The 17,337-nt window shown below is 42.1% G+C and overlaps 1 protein-coding gene across 3 annotated transcripts in view; it reads left to right on the top strand.

Moving 5' to 3' along the window:
* The window catches only part of PITPNM3 (PITPNM family member 3), a 34,047-nt gene that overhangs the window by 581 nt on the left and 16,129 nt on the right, over window positions 1-17,337 (top strand). For 2 of the 3 annotated variants that reach the window (XM_041425366.1, XM_041425364.1), the window contains exons 2-5: window positions 8,265-8,360; window positions 13,632-13,739; window positions 14,938-15,014; window positions 16,972-17,207. In XM_041425366.1, coding sequence (XP_041281300.1) covers window positions 8,265-8,360; window positions 13,632-13,739; window positions 14,938-15,014; window positions 16,972-17,207 — 517 coding nt within the window. Of the gene's footprint in view, window positions 1-11; window positions 401-7,239; window positions 7,446-8,264; window positions 8,361-13,631; window positions 13,740-14,937; window positions 15,015-16,971; window positions 17,208-17,337 lie in introns of those variants that run through there. The other variant, XM_041425365.1, reaches the window with a different exon arrangement.

The following is a 17,337-nucleotide window of genomic DNA, read 5'->3' as shown; positions in this document are numbered from 1 at the left end:
CGGCCCCGAGGGGAGCGCGGGGCCCCGGGGGCGCGGCGGGGACGAAGCTCCGGCGCGTTCCCCGCCCACCCGCGGCTCCGTGGCAGCGCCGTCTCCGCGTCCTTCGCCGTCGGCCCCGCGGAGCGGTGAACGCGGGCTCGTGTGAACGAGGCGCGGGTACACTTGACCTCGTCGTCGTTATCGAGCGCGGCCCGCTCTGCCTTCGGCGCCCGCGTCTGCCGGGGCCGTGCGGGTCTGCGGGGGCGTCGCCGCTGCCCGGCCTCCTCGTGCTGGTCCGGGAAGGGTCTCTCCCGGCTCCCGGGGAATTCCGTGGCTGCCGCCTGGTCGGGCCGGTGCTCGCTGCCGCCCACTCGGGAGGAGCAGAGCGAGAGGCAGCAGCCGTGGTCAGAGAGCGGTACAGGTGTGCAGTTGGGTGGAATTTGCCGAAAGCCTGCGCTGCGCCTTGCCCATTCCCGTAACTCGTGCTTCCTCTGGAGCCTGAGCAGTGTGGAGGTTGGAGGTCGGTTGGCTGGGGCAGAGACCAGGGCTTGAGGATGCTCAGCAGCAGCACCCTGATGTCCCGTGCCCGGTGGCAGTGCAGCCTGAACGAGGCAGCGTGTCTTGTGTGTGCACGAAGCCAGAGCAGATGAGAGTGCAGTTGCTGATGCAGAAGTGGTTTTCTTCTAGGTTGCACACAGAACCCATTGCTGTTGCTGGTGAAGGCCTCACTGCTATGACTGAAGGGTCAGTATGTGGCACTGCTGCTGTTTGGTGCTAGGTCTGGACACAGCCTTACAACAGCATGGCAGTATTAAAGCTAAACCCAAAAGGATGGGGTTTTTTTCCAGCACATTTATTTCTTTACTCCCCCAAAATAAACATGGATTGGTGGTAGCCCAGAGATGGAACACTCAGGAACATGAGAGCATGAATAATTTCAGAGGATGCAAATAAGGATTGAACTAGATGTTTCTTTTCTTCTTTGGAAGATGAAGAAGTAATTGAATGGGTGAAAAGTCTCATGGCTTTTTTTTTTTTGGCATTAGCTTGCCGTTCTTGTAAGTTTGATAGGAAAATAAGAGGGCATTGCTTTTGCTTTCTGTGATACATAAATAATGCAGCCTGCATACATACTTTGCATGTTCAAGTACAATTTTGCACAGGAATTTTAAAGCATAGTACTTGTCTTGGATGTGATTTCACTGAAAAAGTATGTATTTTGAAAGAAGCTTTGTGATGTCAATACTTACTGCAAAGAAAAGCAAGAGACTGTTCACAAAGAAGGTCTGGAAGAAACTATCTGGTCTAGGCGTAGGGAGAATGTGCTGCTTTTATAAATTGAGCTTACCGAGTTTATCAATGTGAGCTGCAATATGCACAAATATTAAAAAGTTGTTTTGCTCCTATGTATCCTACCTTGCCGTCCCTGCCAGTGTTGTAGCCTTACCTCAAATAGAAAGGAAGACCAAAATTGTAGTGAAAATGTGCTGTTTGCTCACTGTTGAGTGACAGGTGTGCTTGTAAAGGGCTTTTAGACATGGCCCACATTTGACTCATTTGAGTAGCCAGATCTCACCTGGTGAACTCCAGGCCCTCAGCACTTGGAAGTAGTCCCTATGCAGAAATGCTTGGGCATTTGCGAGTGTTGATTGTAAAACCACATAAAGACAATTGCAGATCACCACCTGGCATGTCCCTGTGGGAGTGGTAGAGTATCCACTTTTCAGTTCTGGCTTCATTTTTAATGGAGCACAGTGACTCAAAAATGCCAGAGCCTCCTCAGAAAGCCAGAATCTCTGCTCTATGAAAGTAGAGACTTTCAGATGTATAGCAGGCAGTCCACCTACAGTCATTGCAGGAAAAAATTGGAAAATATTCATATCTTCTCTGGTTTTGGGAAGTCAGTTTGGAGGAGGTGATGACACTGCTGAGAGGGAGGGTGAAGTTAATTTTGGCTGTGGGGAAGCTGGCATCTGAAGCATCAAGAAGCAGCTCTGGGAGATGCACAGTGTTTACAGGAAAGTTTGATCTAGGATTTGAAGTCTGAACAGTCATGTTAAACCTCTTTTCTCTCTTCCTCCACCTCACTAGTAATCCTGTAAAGTACAAGACTGCAAATGTCACTGGTGCCTTAAAATAGAGGCTTTAAGGCCTACATGGCTTAGTTTCATGATTTGTTTTCTGTACTCAATATTTAAATATATGCCCATCCTTACCATCTGCTGCAGAACTGCCAGTGGAGGCATATACAGAGTAGACAACCAGGGATTTCTCACTGTGAAATTGCTGTGACATGAAAGACATTGAATGAGGAATGGGGGAGAGGAGCTGGTTGTGTTGGCCACTTCTGACCACAGCGGCCATCAGTTAGGTCTTTCACCTCTTGACAAGAGAACCTGCAGTTTGTGGACTTCTGTATCTAACTATGTCTGGCTTTGTCACCTGTGTATTTTGACAAGAGAGCTTGACATCTTGACTTGATCTTCCACTTTTTTCTTCCCCATCCCCTCTGGCATTTTATGTTCTCTCTACCCTCCCTCTCACCTCCCACTGTTATTTTTCTTCCTCTGCTCCTTTAGCCTCACAGTTTTGTAGGCCTCCTACTCCATGCCCCTCCTCAGCTCCTTCTGCTGATTGGAGTGTGTTCCATTTCAGCTGCAGCTGATTTCATTTCAGTTCCAGTCTCTGATGCAGATTCATTCTGTGATTTTGGATGAGGCCTGCTATGTGGTGGCACAGCAGGCCTCATCCAGATGAGGAGGCCTGCTCTCCGTGATGGCGTGCGTGGTCCTTCTGTTTCGCTGGTCAGTGTCAGGCAAGGACTTCTCTGATCAGCATCTCCCTCTGTCGTGTATGAGCTCCTGAGTCTTAGGAGTGCCTCCAGTAGTTAAAGTCACATGCTTATAACGTACATCTTCAGTTTTATGATTTCCAGATAAGAAATAAAACATAACTAGGAAATAATAGTGGGTGAACTTGGCCTCCAGTAAGTCTTAACTTCATTGTCACTAGGTAACACTGTGTGGGTAGCTCACTTAAATCACTTAATGGGTAGGCAAGAAGCATCTGAAACCTGCAAAACAAAAGGAACTATTATTATGCAGCAACAGTCAGTAGCAATAGCAAAGGTCATTCCTCCTACCCAGCATCTCTATCCAAATGGAAAAATGACTTGTACTTTTAAATTTTATTAGGACAACTGCCCCTGAATTCTAAATAGTGTGCTTCTAAAGCAAGTTTTGACAGGTGGAAATTTTCTAATCTGTGTAATAGAGTCTATTTTTTATTATTTTTTAATTGAGATTCATTCAGTCCTCAATATTTGACTGTGTAAAAGACTGAGTTTCCAGTAGCTATGAGAACACTGTGTGCTGTTTCATCTCTGCCTAGGTGTGGTGATAGTATTCAGGAGTGCTTTCTTTATGATTGCCTGTCTTCTGGCATGTGCTTATGTCTGGGCTTGATTGGAAGTTGGAAAATTTTGCCAAGCAAAAGATGTAGGAAAAGGCTCGGCCTGCTGCAAAGCTTGAAATCTGTGGTAATATGACAGTGAAGTAAATAATATTGAATTCATTTTACAGTAAAACCCAGTGCTGTAATTGCATCCCGTGAAAACTGCAGCTCTTACCCCAAGCTGCTTGAATGCATTTCCCTGGCAAGCCTGATGTGAGCACACCTGAGCTAGGATGGCCTCTGGAACCAGCCTGTGATGCTGCCAGTACACAGGGGGCTGCTATGGCTGGCATTTGGGTCATCCTGCATTCTTTCTGTCTGTCCTGCTTGCCTGACGAGGTAGCCAGTGGTACATGCGTTGGTGAGGAGAAGAGGGAGATGCTGGAGTGACTCTTAAAGTGATGCTTCTAGACTGAGGCTTCTGTGCTGCTACTCTGCCCTCACAAGTGTGTTTCAGGAATGAAATTGTCATACTCTTTCATTCCCAAAGAGTATGTGCTGGTCCTGCCCATGAAGTGCTTCTGTAAACAGTGATGTGATGACCCCAGTAATGGGATTTTTTTCAGTTGCAGTAAGTGTTTTTAGAAGCAATTTCAAAATTAGGGGAAGGCAGAATCAGTGAAGAAAGGTAACATGGCTGTGGTTTCACAGCAGGGCTAGGCTTACTTCCTGCTGCATTTGAAAATGAATTTTCTGCTCGTTAGATCCAGTAGCAGGTTCAATCCCTGTGTCTTGGTAAGGTGTGCTTAGAGGTCATCATTTCCACAGGAAAATGTTCCTTCCTTTTTCCAGAAGATACTCCTGTGCTCTCACATGTTTCACCTCTAGGTGTATGCCACCTAAGGACCTGGGGCCTGTAGTGTATTGTGCTATCAGAATTGATGCCAGTTACTGGAATGGAAATGGAAAGGAGATGCCTTTTCTTTCTCCTGAGTTGGTGTGCATTTTGAATACTCTCTTTGCTTAACAGGTAATACTGAAGCAGCGTTTTTGGTGCTGGTAGCAGAACATGTGCATACTATTTAGTGACAGTGGTGAGCTGTTCTGTCTTAGGATGCTTGGGACTTCTATGATGAGTGTGTTTTGGATACCAGGCCTTCCAAAGGATATAGAAAAGTGATTAAAGTTGGGAATCAACAGCATTAGCTATTCAGTTTTCAGAGGAAAACCTTTGCGTCTTAAACTTTTTCAGAGCCTCTTCAGCCTTACTTCACTTCTTACCTGTTTTTCTGTTTTATTTCCTTGGTTCTGAGAATGTTGGCTAAAGACCAGTAGGGTCACTTTAATTCCTCTTATGTTTTTTCTTTTTTTCTCTCTTTTAGAATCACCCTCATATCACATGTAATGAAGCGTGGTCATGCACTGCTTTATTGTCATGTCATTGCCAGCTTGTAAAAAAAAAAGAGACACCTTTAGAAAGAATTTGGGTATATGCCTCTGAGCAGAAAAGCTAGAGCTGATTCTTCTATATGCTTTTCAACTGCTGTTGATTTCTTATGGAACTGTGTTAGAATGAGCCCTGCTGGTGTTTGTGGGTGAAAGTAGAATTGGCATTTTCCATGACTGTTCCGCTCCTTAGGTCTATTTGTGGAACATATCAGAGATTGCATCATTTTAGTGGGTTGTTCCTTCTCTGGATGGACAGCATTAGAAGCTGCTGGTATGTGAGTGGGAACTGTTTCTTCTGCTGTTTGCTGGAATTATGTACACTCACTAAACACCAAAGATTAAATTTGCCTTGCATCTGAATTAGGATGACGTGTACAGAAGTGCAGTCTGACTTGCCTTCGACCGAAGTGCGAGTGTTGCATAATAGAACATGGAACTATTTCTGTAGCAATTTTTAGTCAAATAAGATCCTGCCTATTTTGCTGCTTATCACAAGAGGTTGCAGCTGATTATGGTCTGTGGCTCTTCCCCTTATGGAAGCTGTTATGCAGGATATAGGTTTCAGTTTTGATCCTTACTTATACATAGTAGGGGTAAGGAAATCAATATCTAACATGCATCACAGCACCTCCATCAGTCACCAGATCACCGATGCAGCAAAGTACCAGTGAAATTCCAGCTGTTCTTTGTTGAAGAAAAAAAAAGACTTTTTTTTCTGAGGAAAATCCCTGATTGTAATCTTAATTACAATTACTTACAGTTAAAGCTAGCCTTACTAGATCACGGAGCTTCTGTTCATGGTGCTGCAACGATGGCTCTGCTCTTGGCTTCTCCCTTGCTTTTGCTGTGGCTTTGTGCTCAGGGCAGGTCCCTGCCAGCTCCCTCTGTGACAGGTGACTGTCACAACTTGCAGTTCTGTGCAGAGAGAACAGGATAGGAGACTTTGCTTCTTCTAGGAGAAAAGCAGGTGTGCATTTCTGTGGGCTCTCCTTCCACCTGTGGGAAATGTTACTCTTATATCCTACTATCCTTCTGTCCTGCTGCCCCGACAGCTTGTGGGGAACTACTGCACGTGCTTCCAGTTCAACTGTTGTGACTCACAGATTGGTCGTGTTCAAGGCATTTCTACATGTTTTCCCCTTCTTTGATCAGAAATTGTGATACTGAGCAGCTGAAACGAAATGAAAGTTGCTACCTGGCTGCAAAAATGTCTGAAATCTGGCTGCTAAGAGTCAGCTGACTGATCTGATAAAGGGCAGCTTCACTGCCATAGAAGCACAAAGTGTCATTACCAAGGGCTCACCTGTGCACTGAAGTAGGGCTGGTCTTTTCATTCTCTGAAACAAAATTATAAAATAAGATATGCAGCAGTTGACAGTCTAAATCCAATCAGTGAGTCCAGGCAATGCCAGTGTCTAATAAAATCAAGAAATGTTAATAGAGTCCTCTGAAGGTGCCTAATGCTAATCTGCTGGCACAGAAGGAAGCAGACTCAATAGGACTGATGTATTAGGGCAATGCAATGCAGTCCAGCCAGCAGATCAGTCTAGATGTGGAGAGCTGTTGCAGTGAGCTTTACACATATTTGTGCTGCTGACTGTGGTTATGTTTAAGCTGCTTCTAAATCTGGAAGCATTCCCAGTGCAATATAATAAAACTTATGCTCCCAAGATCTTTTCTCATAGCCAGAATTTATGCCTGGATATTTGTGACACTTTTCCCTGCCCTCCCTTCACATTCTACATCAAACTCCAAGGTCCCTGGAACCATGGGCTTTTTTTGTGGGGTGAGTACTATTATTGATTTTCAGCCAGGCTAGTGGCAGTTCTTCTCCAGGGAATTGCTGTTTGCTTTGGAGTACCTATGAACTTTTTACAATTTTTTATTTTTATAGCCTCCTCCTTCCTTTCGTTCTTCCTTCCTCTCTCTCCCCCTGTCTCCCTTGCTCCCTCCCTCCTTCTATCCAACCCTCCATTCATTACTCTGGTTTTTTTTGTGGTGCCTCCTACCTTGTGCTTTTGGAATATTGGAATGCCTGCTCTTCCAAGCATTGACCCAATGCAGACTTTTTTCATTTAAGTTCAGAATAGTGTTCTTTCTACCATTATTTTGATGACTGTAATGATGCATTTTAGGATAGGTATGTATCTGAATGGAGGGGCTCCAGTAGCTGCCAGATACCACTGGACACATTCCCAATACATGCTGTACCCTTGTAATGAATACTGACTCCTTAATAACCATTAAAAAACCATATTAAAATGCTATTAATTAACTATTATTTTTACTTACTTCTTAATAACCAGTTTTTTAACCCTATTAAAATGCTATTAATTGATTATTGTTTTTACTCACATCTTGGCCAGCTAAAATCTGCTGCTTCTTACCACCCTTCACTTATATTTCTGATTAATTCAGCTATAGGTGGAGTAAATGAAGAACAAAAGGCTGTGACCTAGTGGCATGTTTTCTCCAGAATAATACAGAAGGATGCATCCTCTGTTTGAGTTGCTCTTTTACTACTGAGAGAAGAAGAATGCTTTTGTGGCCAGGGGCTCAGGATATTAGAATCAGGTCTGATGTCATCATTTGCGGAAATGAATAAAACGAAGGACACTATTCTGGTGGGTAATGAGTGTCCTTTCTACAATAGTGTTGTTAGGGGTATGGTGGATTTGATCCCTGGTTCTCTGCTGATTGTAGGGAGACTATGTTGTTAATATAAGGAATATATTTCACTACTTCTTTCTAGTGTTGGGTTGCTTAGATGTGAGGAGAATTCAGGTATTTAGACAAGTCTGGTTTACTAATGACAAATTAGTTTGAGTATGATAATCCATTAGGACCATCTAATCACTATATTTGGACCATCTATGACTATATCTGTTACTGTACCTATTCGGATGTGGTTTTCCCTTCCTGTCTTCAAATGGCAAGCTTCAAGTGAAAGCCCCAGGCCCCAGCACAGCAGAGCTCTCTGATGAAACCAGTTCAGTGAGTGAGAATTAAGTAGCTTGTCTGCAAATCTGTGAGCCAAATAAGATGGCACTTATTTTAGGAGTTAAATTGAATTTAAGTGGGAGCTACGGTCGTGTCCTGAGGAAATGCTGCTTTGTGTCTTAGAAACAATGTACAATTTGAGTGTTGGAATGGAACAGTCAGATGAATTAAACAGGAAAGAGTTTATCTTTTGAGGTCACTGCATTAGTTGAATGCGGGCTTATCTTTAACACAAACTTGTTTTAATCACTTTGGTTAAGTGGAAGTGGTTTTTTGCCATCCTGAGAGCTCTGGCTGGCTGACAGTTGAGATTAAAGTGTGCATGATGGCCATGCTGCTGAGGCACCTACACAAGCTGAGTCGTTAATGTGTTGTGTCAGGGTCTTTTCTGGAGCAGAGGTGAGCGTTCCCCTGTGTTAACGTGAGTCCCCTTGTGTTTCCAGCTGGCCCACGCCGATTTGGTGGCACTCAGCGGCACATGCAGAGTGTTCTCAGAGACTCTGTAGAGAGCTCCGATGATGAATTCTTTGATGCGCGAGGTGAGTACATTTTTGTCCTCCCCTCCCCACTTTTTCCCCCCAATTTTGCAACAACTAACTAAATTCCTTCATGGATGAACTGACAACATTGTCCATCAGACAAAACCTCCATCAGTTCTTCTATCCAGGATTTGTGAATGGACCTAAATTTACAGGAGTTTGGTGAGGTGCTGGGGTGGATGAGTGAGCTGCCCTGAGCTGAGTCTGGCGTCAAAAGCAGCATGACCCCACCAGTGCAGACCTCATGGGGTCTGATCCTGGTCCTTCCCAGCTCAGGTGGTGTATGAGGTTACAGTGGGAGTGTTCTTGTTCACAGTTCCTGATGAAGGCCATGAGTGTCCATGTTACTGATGGCCAGCTTTAAAGACCAACGTCTTAGGTTTTCCACTCTATCAAAACTTTCTCTGGAGGGACTGGGATCTCTGCTTGTTCAAGGAGCAGTATTTGAATGCTTGCGGATTTCATCACAGGATATTCTGACTTGGAAGGGACCCAAAAGGATCATTGAGTCCAGTTCCTAAGTGAATAGCCTATATGGGGATCAAACCTGTGACTATGGCACTGTGCTCTAACCAGCTGAGGTAACTGCAGCACTCCCTACGTCATCTGTGAGGTCCTGAATCTTGACATGGTTGGTAGCATGCCAAGTTTCATTCTGAAGTGGGAGAAGAATCTGTAGGTTGTGTGCATACACAGTCTCCCACCTCCAGTGGGGGCTGGGGCTCTGGTTTTGGTTCTGTTTCCAGGAAGCAAAATTTACACTTTTCTGACACATTTCACTTGCTTTTTCTGAAAGGGCTTTCCTTAAATACTTAAGTTTTAATGTCAAAAGTAGTCTATGTAGTCTGAAATGATTATAATGACAGTCACTATCATTTTTATAATGGTTACTTGAAATAAAAAGTCACTGCTATGTAAAGATAATGAACAACATCTGTTACTGTGTTGTTAATCCCTAATAATAGACTTTTAGTGAGAGATAATAATACGTGATAAATTGCTTCTGTGGATCAAAATTAAATGTGCATGGGAGACATCTAAGCATGAAGAGAATGAGAGATCGTGATCTTTTCCCACTGGGTATTCAATGAGAATAGGATACCCAAATTGTTTAAGCTGCATTTAAATCTTAAGCTTTAGTGAATGGAAGAGTTGGAAATATAAAATAAATATACCCTATGCTGATCTTTCTCCACACTGCCTTTGTGCTTTGTAATGTTCTACCATGTGCTTAAAATAGCTGTCTTGATGATTTCAGCAATGTTTCCAAATTCCGTATAAATCTGCAGTTGTAACTTTGAGCACCAAATCATACTTCAGTTTTTTTCTCTATAAAGAGAACTAAAATGATGATGTTTCCTACATTCTAGATGGCATCGTTTTCTTTGATGTGAATAGATCAAAAGTGACTAGATTCTGTCTTTGTGGGAGTATGATCACTTACTGTGCTTGATGGAATATTGTTTTGAATGATCAGGATCCATTGTTCAGTAATGCTTTGAAGGTCAGTTTGATGCCTGCATTTTTGGAGCTGGTGCGGCATGCATTGTAGACTGAGAACAAGAAATGCACTTTGAATTGGCTGGACATAGTCCATAACGAGTTGACACAAGTATTTCAAAGTTTAGATTACTTGATGGCTTGCAAAAATGCTCTTCAAATCAAGTGTTGTTTAGATAGATTTTAATTTCTTTGTATCCTGTAACTGGTCACCAGAGAGGTATCAGCAACTCCTTCTCCATGGCCCACCTTGAGGAAGGTGCAGACTGTGATGAGGTCTCCCCTCAATCTTCTCCAAACGGAACAAACTGAGGGACCTCAATCGTTCCTCATAAATCTTGGTCTTGAGGCCATTCAGCATCTTGGCTGTCCTCGTCTGGATGCTGTCTAATAGCTTTAGATCTTTCTTGTAGTACGGCACCCAAAACTAGACACCGGACTCCCTGTGAGGTTGGGCCGGAGCAGAGCGAGGCAGTCACTTCCTTCAGCCGGCTGGGTGCTGTGCCTGATGCACCCCATCTTGGCTCTTCTAGTTGCCAGGATGCATCGTTGACTCATACTCAATTTGCCATCAGCCTGAACCCTCAGATCTCTTTCCCCAGGGCCTCTCTTCAGCCCCTTCTCCCACAGTTTGTAGGTGTAAGCAGGATTACCCCATCCCGGGTGCACAATCCAGCACTCGCGCATGTTGAATTTCACGTGGCTGGTGATTGCCCCGCTCTGTGGTCTACTCATATCTCTCTGCAAGGCCTCACTATCCTTGAGGCAGTCCATAGGTCCTCTTAATTTAGTATCATTTCTGCTTTCTCCCAGCCCGTCTTTCAGAAGTAAAGTGTTTAAATGTCAGGAAAATAAATGTACACAGAAGCATAAATATTAGCAAGAGAGGCAGAAGGCATTTCTATACTCAGAAGCTCTCTTGGTGATAAGGGAGCTTCTTTCTGTGGTAGAGAAAAACATATGTGTGGGCTGAAGTAATTGGCATTATCACTAGATTAAATTTAGCACCAAAGAAACAAGAGGTGTTTGTTTATGCTGGAGTGGGGGAGACCTGTCCAGGACAGAGAATGTGGCTTTCGCTTCCTAAAAATGAGGTAGCTTGATACCCTTTTTCTGTCTCCATAAAATTTTCTGCAGTGTTTCTTACCTATATTCCTCACCCATTCTCTGTTACTTTTACAGAGTGCTTCATCAGTGTTTGATATTCTTGCAGCTGCACAGTGCAGCTGGAGTTCAGTACTGTGGGGTTTCTTCATGGGAGGATTTGGAAGTTTTCCCACATCTACCCATGTGTAATTTGTACTTCATAGACAGGCTGAAGTAGGAAACAGTGGGCACAGCAGTCGGCACCATTAAAACATAACATTAGTGAGCTGCTTTTGTATTCTGTAAAACAGCTGGGGTCAAATCTCAGTTTCTCAAACAAAGAAGTTTCTGGCTGGCGGCCTTGTAAACAGAGAATCAAGCACCTGTGTTTGAGATGAAGCAGCTGTACATGTTTTGACTGTTGATTCATCTGTCATGGCTAACTACTTAATTCAGTGAAATCCATATGGAAAGGGAAAAGTAATATTTTACTGTTTTATATTGCCTGGCTTTCCTTTGTTTCTTGCTTTCCATGTGACATACCATAAGTTAGTCAGGAATTTTACAGTGTCAACATGTAAAATTATATTTGATGCAGGAAACTACATTATTATTTAACTGCAACATACCACTGATCACAGAAGATGAAAATTACATCTGAATACATCATCACAAAATTGTCAGAATATGAAATTCCATGGTTGACCAGCATTTTTTGTCACATTTGAAAAGCTGCTCACAGAAGACTGCACATTTCCATTTGGCTGTTTTATCAGACTTCAACAACAGACAGGCAAACACCCCCATACTGATCTCCCCACACACCTGCCCCACAGCCTTTAAGCTGAAAATAATCTTCCATAACACAGCCCTGGAGGCACGTGTCTCCCATTTGTTTTCAGGTCTTTTCACTGGTCTTCGTGCCTGATGCACACACCTGCCAGCGTTAAGGGCCATGGGCTGTGCTGCTGCTGCTGCTTGTCTTCCAAAGCCAACACTGGACTTGGCTCAAGAAGAACAAAGCAGGAAAACAAAATCTACAGTAGAGAACCATTATATCTCATTTTTATCTCTGGATTAAATGTTACGCTTGTCAGCCAGACACTCACTGCTAGGCCCTAAGGAGGTCTTGAGAGCTGTTTGTTCTATGCTGCTGCTAATTTGAACACTTTTCCATCTGTATTGGTGCACTTGTGCTGAGGGGCTGGTGTGAGGCTCAGTGCAGCAAGACACTTCTTGTTACTTCAGGAAGTTGGCAGGAGGAACAGCAGCAGTAAGGACTAAGCACAAAATGTCACTGAAAACACCCATCGTACTCAGATGGATTTTTAAACCACTTGTTGTGGAGGGGAAAGGAAGAGACCAAAACCACTGTGGCTCCTTCCCTTCCTTCGTAGAGAACTTCAAGTAAATCAACCTCTGAGAGAAAGTGACAAAAACCTGAGCAAAATGCTGTGCTAAGTGGTTGATTCTCTCTGCCTCAGGGAGCATCTGAGATTGCATCAAGTCTCAGGGGGCTTTGCTTGATCCAGTTCATCTGATAAATCTGATAAATGACATTTATCATTGTTTAAAAAAAGGTTTGACTTAGGGAGAGATAGGATATGGTGGTGACTGGAAGTGATTTATACAGCCCTTTATACTTACCCGTCTTTCTCCTTCTCCAGTACCAAGATCTCTCTAAATGAGACAGGTACATATGAGAGAACATGAAAGAAAATAAATTTTTAAATCACTGAGAGGCCTCCTGCAAGGTAGGTATTTGAAAATCATTATTTTAGCCAGAAATGTCCTGGCTAAATTATTCTGGTTTTACTCCCATGTTAGAGCCATTCTCTCTACAAAAGGCACTAAGAGAGGACAGAATTTGACCCCTTCTCTGAATCTGCCTTAACAAGCAAAGAACCGTTATAACTTATTTTACTTACCTTTTTTCTGTGTGCTTGCCCTAGGTACAAAGACCATTCTGGGTTGTGTCCAGCCAGGCTGAAGCGCTTTGAGTAAATTTATTCAGAAAGGATTAATTCACCCTTCTTGCCAAATAGCTGTTAAATTGAGGGAAAATATTTTCCTACAGCTTCTAGGCCTGTTTGGTTTTGGGTTTGTTTTTTACAAAAGTGTTAATATCTATCTACAGGTTGTGTTTTGTACTTTCAGTTTTTCCTACCCCACTTCCTGGATGAGATCTCAATAAAAGAGATAGTTCTCTGTGCTGTGGGCTTGGTTCTACTCCATAATGTCCCTAGATGAAAATGTAACGCTTTACGTAGCACAGGTGGCTTTGATAAAAGGGGAAGTCTTGAACTGGTCTGTGTGTCCACACTTCCCTCAGCTCTGCCCTTTGAATGTTCTTCAAATAAAAAAGTTAAAAAAAAAAAAACCCAAACCAAACAACCACTCTAACACTCAAAGTGATTACTATAGACTTTGTTTTGCAGTGGCTGTTCAAGAGAGACAGTCCTCTCTTTTCCATGTTCTTCCTGCACATAATCTATGAAGCGTATAGGATTGCAGTAAAGCATATGAGTAGGCAAGAAGCTTTCCTGGATAGTCCTGCATAACCTGTTAAATGTTCCCATTAGGGGCTCTAATGTGTGTTTATTTCTCTCTTGATTATTAATTCTCACCCTGTCTTTTTTCTCTTGTTTGTCACAGCAATTTATTCTGTTCTTTTTCCTCTTACAGAAGAGATGGTGGAAGGAAAAAATGCTATCCTCATAGGCATGAGCCAGTGGAATTCAAATGACCTTGTTGAGCAGATAGAAACAATTGGGAAGCTTGAAGAAAATCAAGGTAATATTTAGCTTGTATTGCATAATGCTTAAGAGTTAACAAGAATGTCTGACTACTGAAGCAGTTCACAGTGAAATGTCACTCTCTATTCCTGCAGCTGTGCTCATAAGCACATTGTCACTAGGTGCCAACCCCTTCCCTTTTGGAAATCATACTTTTCCCATCTAGCCTGGTCTTTTAACTGGAATTGTGGAGCATTTTGATTTGACATCTGCAGCTGAATCATGTGTGTTTCGTCTTCTCCTGTGCTCTGTAGTAGTCATTTATGAGATCTTATGGCGTGTGTGTGTGTAAGACTCATTCAATGAAGAAACTGTGGAACTTAACACAGGAACTATCTCATGCTGTGATTTTCAGAGCAGGATTGGACTCAGTGATGCATGCCATTATTTTCCTATAAACAGTGCAGTCTGCAAAACTGCATCTGCAGTATATTTACAGTATTCTTTCTCATTTGTTAATAGAAAGCATATGTCATAGCCTTCATGTGAACATATTTCTTATGACAGATTTGTCATTATGAAGGGCTAGCAATAGTGAAGCAGATGGCAAGAAACAGCATCATTTCTCATGAGAGCGTGATAATGGAAATAGCAGTTTTCTTTTGGGACTATCACCCTTTTATGCTTTGTAGGCAACACAAGTTCTCTTTTTTTTTCTTTTTTTTTTTTTCCCTCTAAATCTCTCCCTAATTAGTGTGACAAAATACTAGGGATATTTGAAATTGTCTGTGTAATAAAAAAAAAAAGAGGACATGTCTTGATTCTTAGTATGGGTTCAAACTTTACCTTATGATCTCAGAAGTTTAGGAATGGTCATATGAATTGTCTTCTAGATTCGGGGTACAAACTGATTTTTTTGGTCATGTATCAAACCCATGCCTTTCATGCCTGCTTTAGGATGTTGAATCACTCAGTGTTTTTCCTTTCACGTGGCTTTCTTCTTGTGGTGATCTTGAGATCTGATGTACTCCACATGAAGAGACAGGGCAACAAGTTACTTCAGGCAAAGCTAGAGATGCAGAACTTGCTTAGTGTCTCTGAATCACTGGTGAACATGTATTGTTCTGTTTGTCTGCAGGATTTCCTGTGAACACAACTTTCTGGCTTGAAATCAGAAATGTGCCTTATGTCCAGATGTCTGTAAAAGATGTAACAGACAAATGTTTATATGACTAATATGTCTCTTTTCCTTTCAGGTGAATTATATAGAACCTCTTTAAGAAAACAAAGGTTCCCTGCACAAGGCAGTATTGAAATACATGAGGACAATGAGGTGAGATTGTTTCCTAGAACAAGCTGTGCTGATTTTCAAGGAGTAGACATGTGGAAATACTCTCATGTTATGTTATGTAACTGTAAATTCATCTGATGTCTTAGTGTGTTTTTCCCTTGTTTAGTAGGTGCATGTGCAATCACTGAAAATCATCACAAGATTTTTAGACATTGCATACTTAGGTGGAAATAGGACTCAGTTTTCTGAAGAGAAATTGTTATGTCTGCTTAGTACATGACTGGAAATGCAGGTTTTGTGAAACAGATTCAGGAGCAGTCATGAATTTGACAATAAAAGAATTGCAGTTTTTTTGAAGCAGGAAAGAATCTCAACATGTGGTCCTTCCAGAAAACCAATTAAGGTTCTCTGTCCACACATAAGGTTCTCTGTCCAAATGTCTACTTTACTGTTTTTGAAGAGCTCAGTCCTACAGCTCCCTTAAAATGATGACAGTCATTGATAGACTCCAGTCAATTAGTCCTTGAGTACTTTGTCTAAGTCATGACTGAGCTACTGCTGAGAGACAAATTAATTTTATTCCCTTTGAGTCTTCCTGTGAAAGATACCAGTTAAATTCAGCTGAGAGACTTCTCATACCAGTGACTTCAGCAATATTGACCACTTGATTTTTTTTCTCTGAGCAGTTCCACCAACTCCTCAGCAGTGGTGCTTAGTTACAAGCAGACATTGTCCATGGAAGGAGCTACATTTAGCTTTTAAAGGGAATTAAATTTCTCTTCTGAAAACTGGAATGAAACCTTATGGAGAAGGAAATTGTAAATCAGTGCATAGAAAAGTGGAACCTGAAAAATGCTCGCATGATTCTCCTGTATTTAAGCAGATACAAGTCAGGTCACAAAATGCCTTCAGAATGAATACTTTTACTGGATACTGAAATTCATGGGCTAAACAGAGATAGTGGAATAACCTACGATTCTCTCATTTTCAGCCATTTCTCTGTCTCTGTAATACAAGTGCTAAAGTTACCCATTTCCTTTCATTCCAGAACTTAAGAATAAACTGTCCAGAACATTGCCTGATTCTGAGTGAATCACCCAATCTAGCATTTAATGATCCTTAGACAAAAAACCATTACTGTTGTTTTTGCACTGTGTTCATATTTGGTCAGGAACTAGAAATCTTCAGGAATCCTGTCATCCAAAGTGAAGAAAAAAATAGTAGTCAAGATTTAACAACAAAAAATCTAATCTTTTAATGTATTACTGAGTTCTTGGAGTGCACATGAGTATCAAGGGGTAAAGAGGATAAAAAAAGTCAAATTGTGAGACATTCAAAATGCTTTTCTGGTTTCAAGTAGGAAACCTGCTGATTATTGTCTGTGTATGCACCTATTCACATATTCATTAATTTGTTTGTGAGTTTTATGGATATCATCAATCATGCATTTTTTTACTTTTTCAGTAAGTGTCTTTAATTTTTATAAGAAGCTACCAGTCTCAAAATTCTGAGATAACTGCATCATCTGCTTTTGCTGAATGTTTTCAATGGCAGAGGAATTTGTCTTTTTTGGACTTGTGATGATTTGAATGAGAACCTTGACAGTAACTTAAGCAATCACTAGGATACCTAGACACATAATTGCTTATGCTGCCTGTGGAGTTTGGAATTTTTCTCCAGTCTCAGAGTATTTAAAGTAACTTCTGATGTAAACAAAGCTGTCTTAATCTTTGTTGATCTGAAACCTACATCTGTGTTGCACAGGGCTTGTGTCAGAGCATAGTGGGCTCTACGTGATTCAGACATGCTTGAATTAAATGGAACACAGGACTTGTGCACATACACACACACTCCCACCCACTCCAGTGAAACCAAATACCAAAAAGTTATCATGGTGGGGGTGTCAGGAAAAAAAAATCACTGCTAATGTTGACACCAAGTAAACTAACAAAGTCTGTAAAAATGCCTCCCCCTTTCCTATTTCATGTTTTTCTCACAGGAAGGAGTTCAACATCAGAACTGCAAAACTCACGTGTTAATTTTGATCCTACATGGGGGGAACATATTAGACACTGGAAGTGGAGACCACAGCAGCAAGCTGGCAGACATCAACACCTTCAGTTCTGTGTTTGAGAAAGTGACTCGAGCCCATTTCCCTGCCTCTTTGGGCCACATCTTAATGAGACTTGTTCCCTGCCCAGCAATTTGTTCAGCAGCTTTCTCTCTTGTTTCCAGGTAAGTTGATTTGCATTCCCAGGTGTTTGGTTATGCTTTGTGGTTTTGAATGGTTTTCTGTGACCTAAGTACTTCATAATGAAATGCTGTGATTCATTCTTAATCTTCTGCTGACTGGAAGTCTTGCAAT

The sequence above is a fragment of the Onychostruthus taczanowskii genome, unplaced genomic scaffold (assembly GCF_017590055.1).
Source record: "Onychostruthus taczanowskii isolate IOZ18803 unplaced genomic scaffold, ASM1759005v1 scaffold89, whole genome shotgun sequence".
NCBI lineage: Eukaryota > Metazoa > Chordata > Aves > Passeriformes > Passeridae > Onychostruthus > Onychostruthus taczanowskii.
The sequence above is the reverse complement of the archived record's forward strand: the minus strand, read 5'-3'. Positions and strand labels throughout refer to the sequence as shown.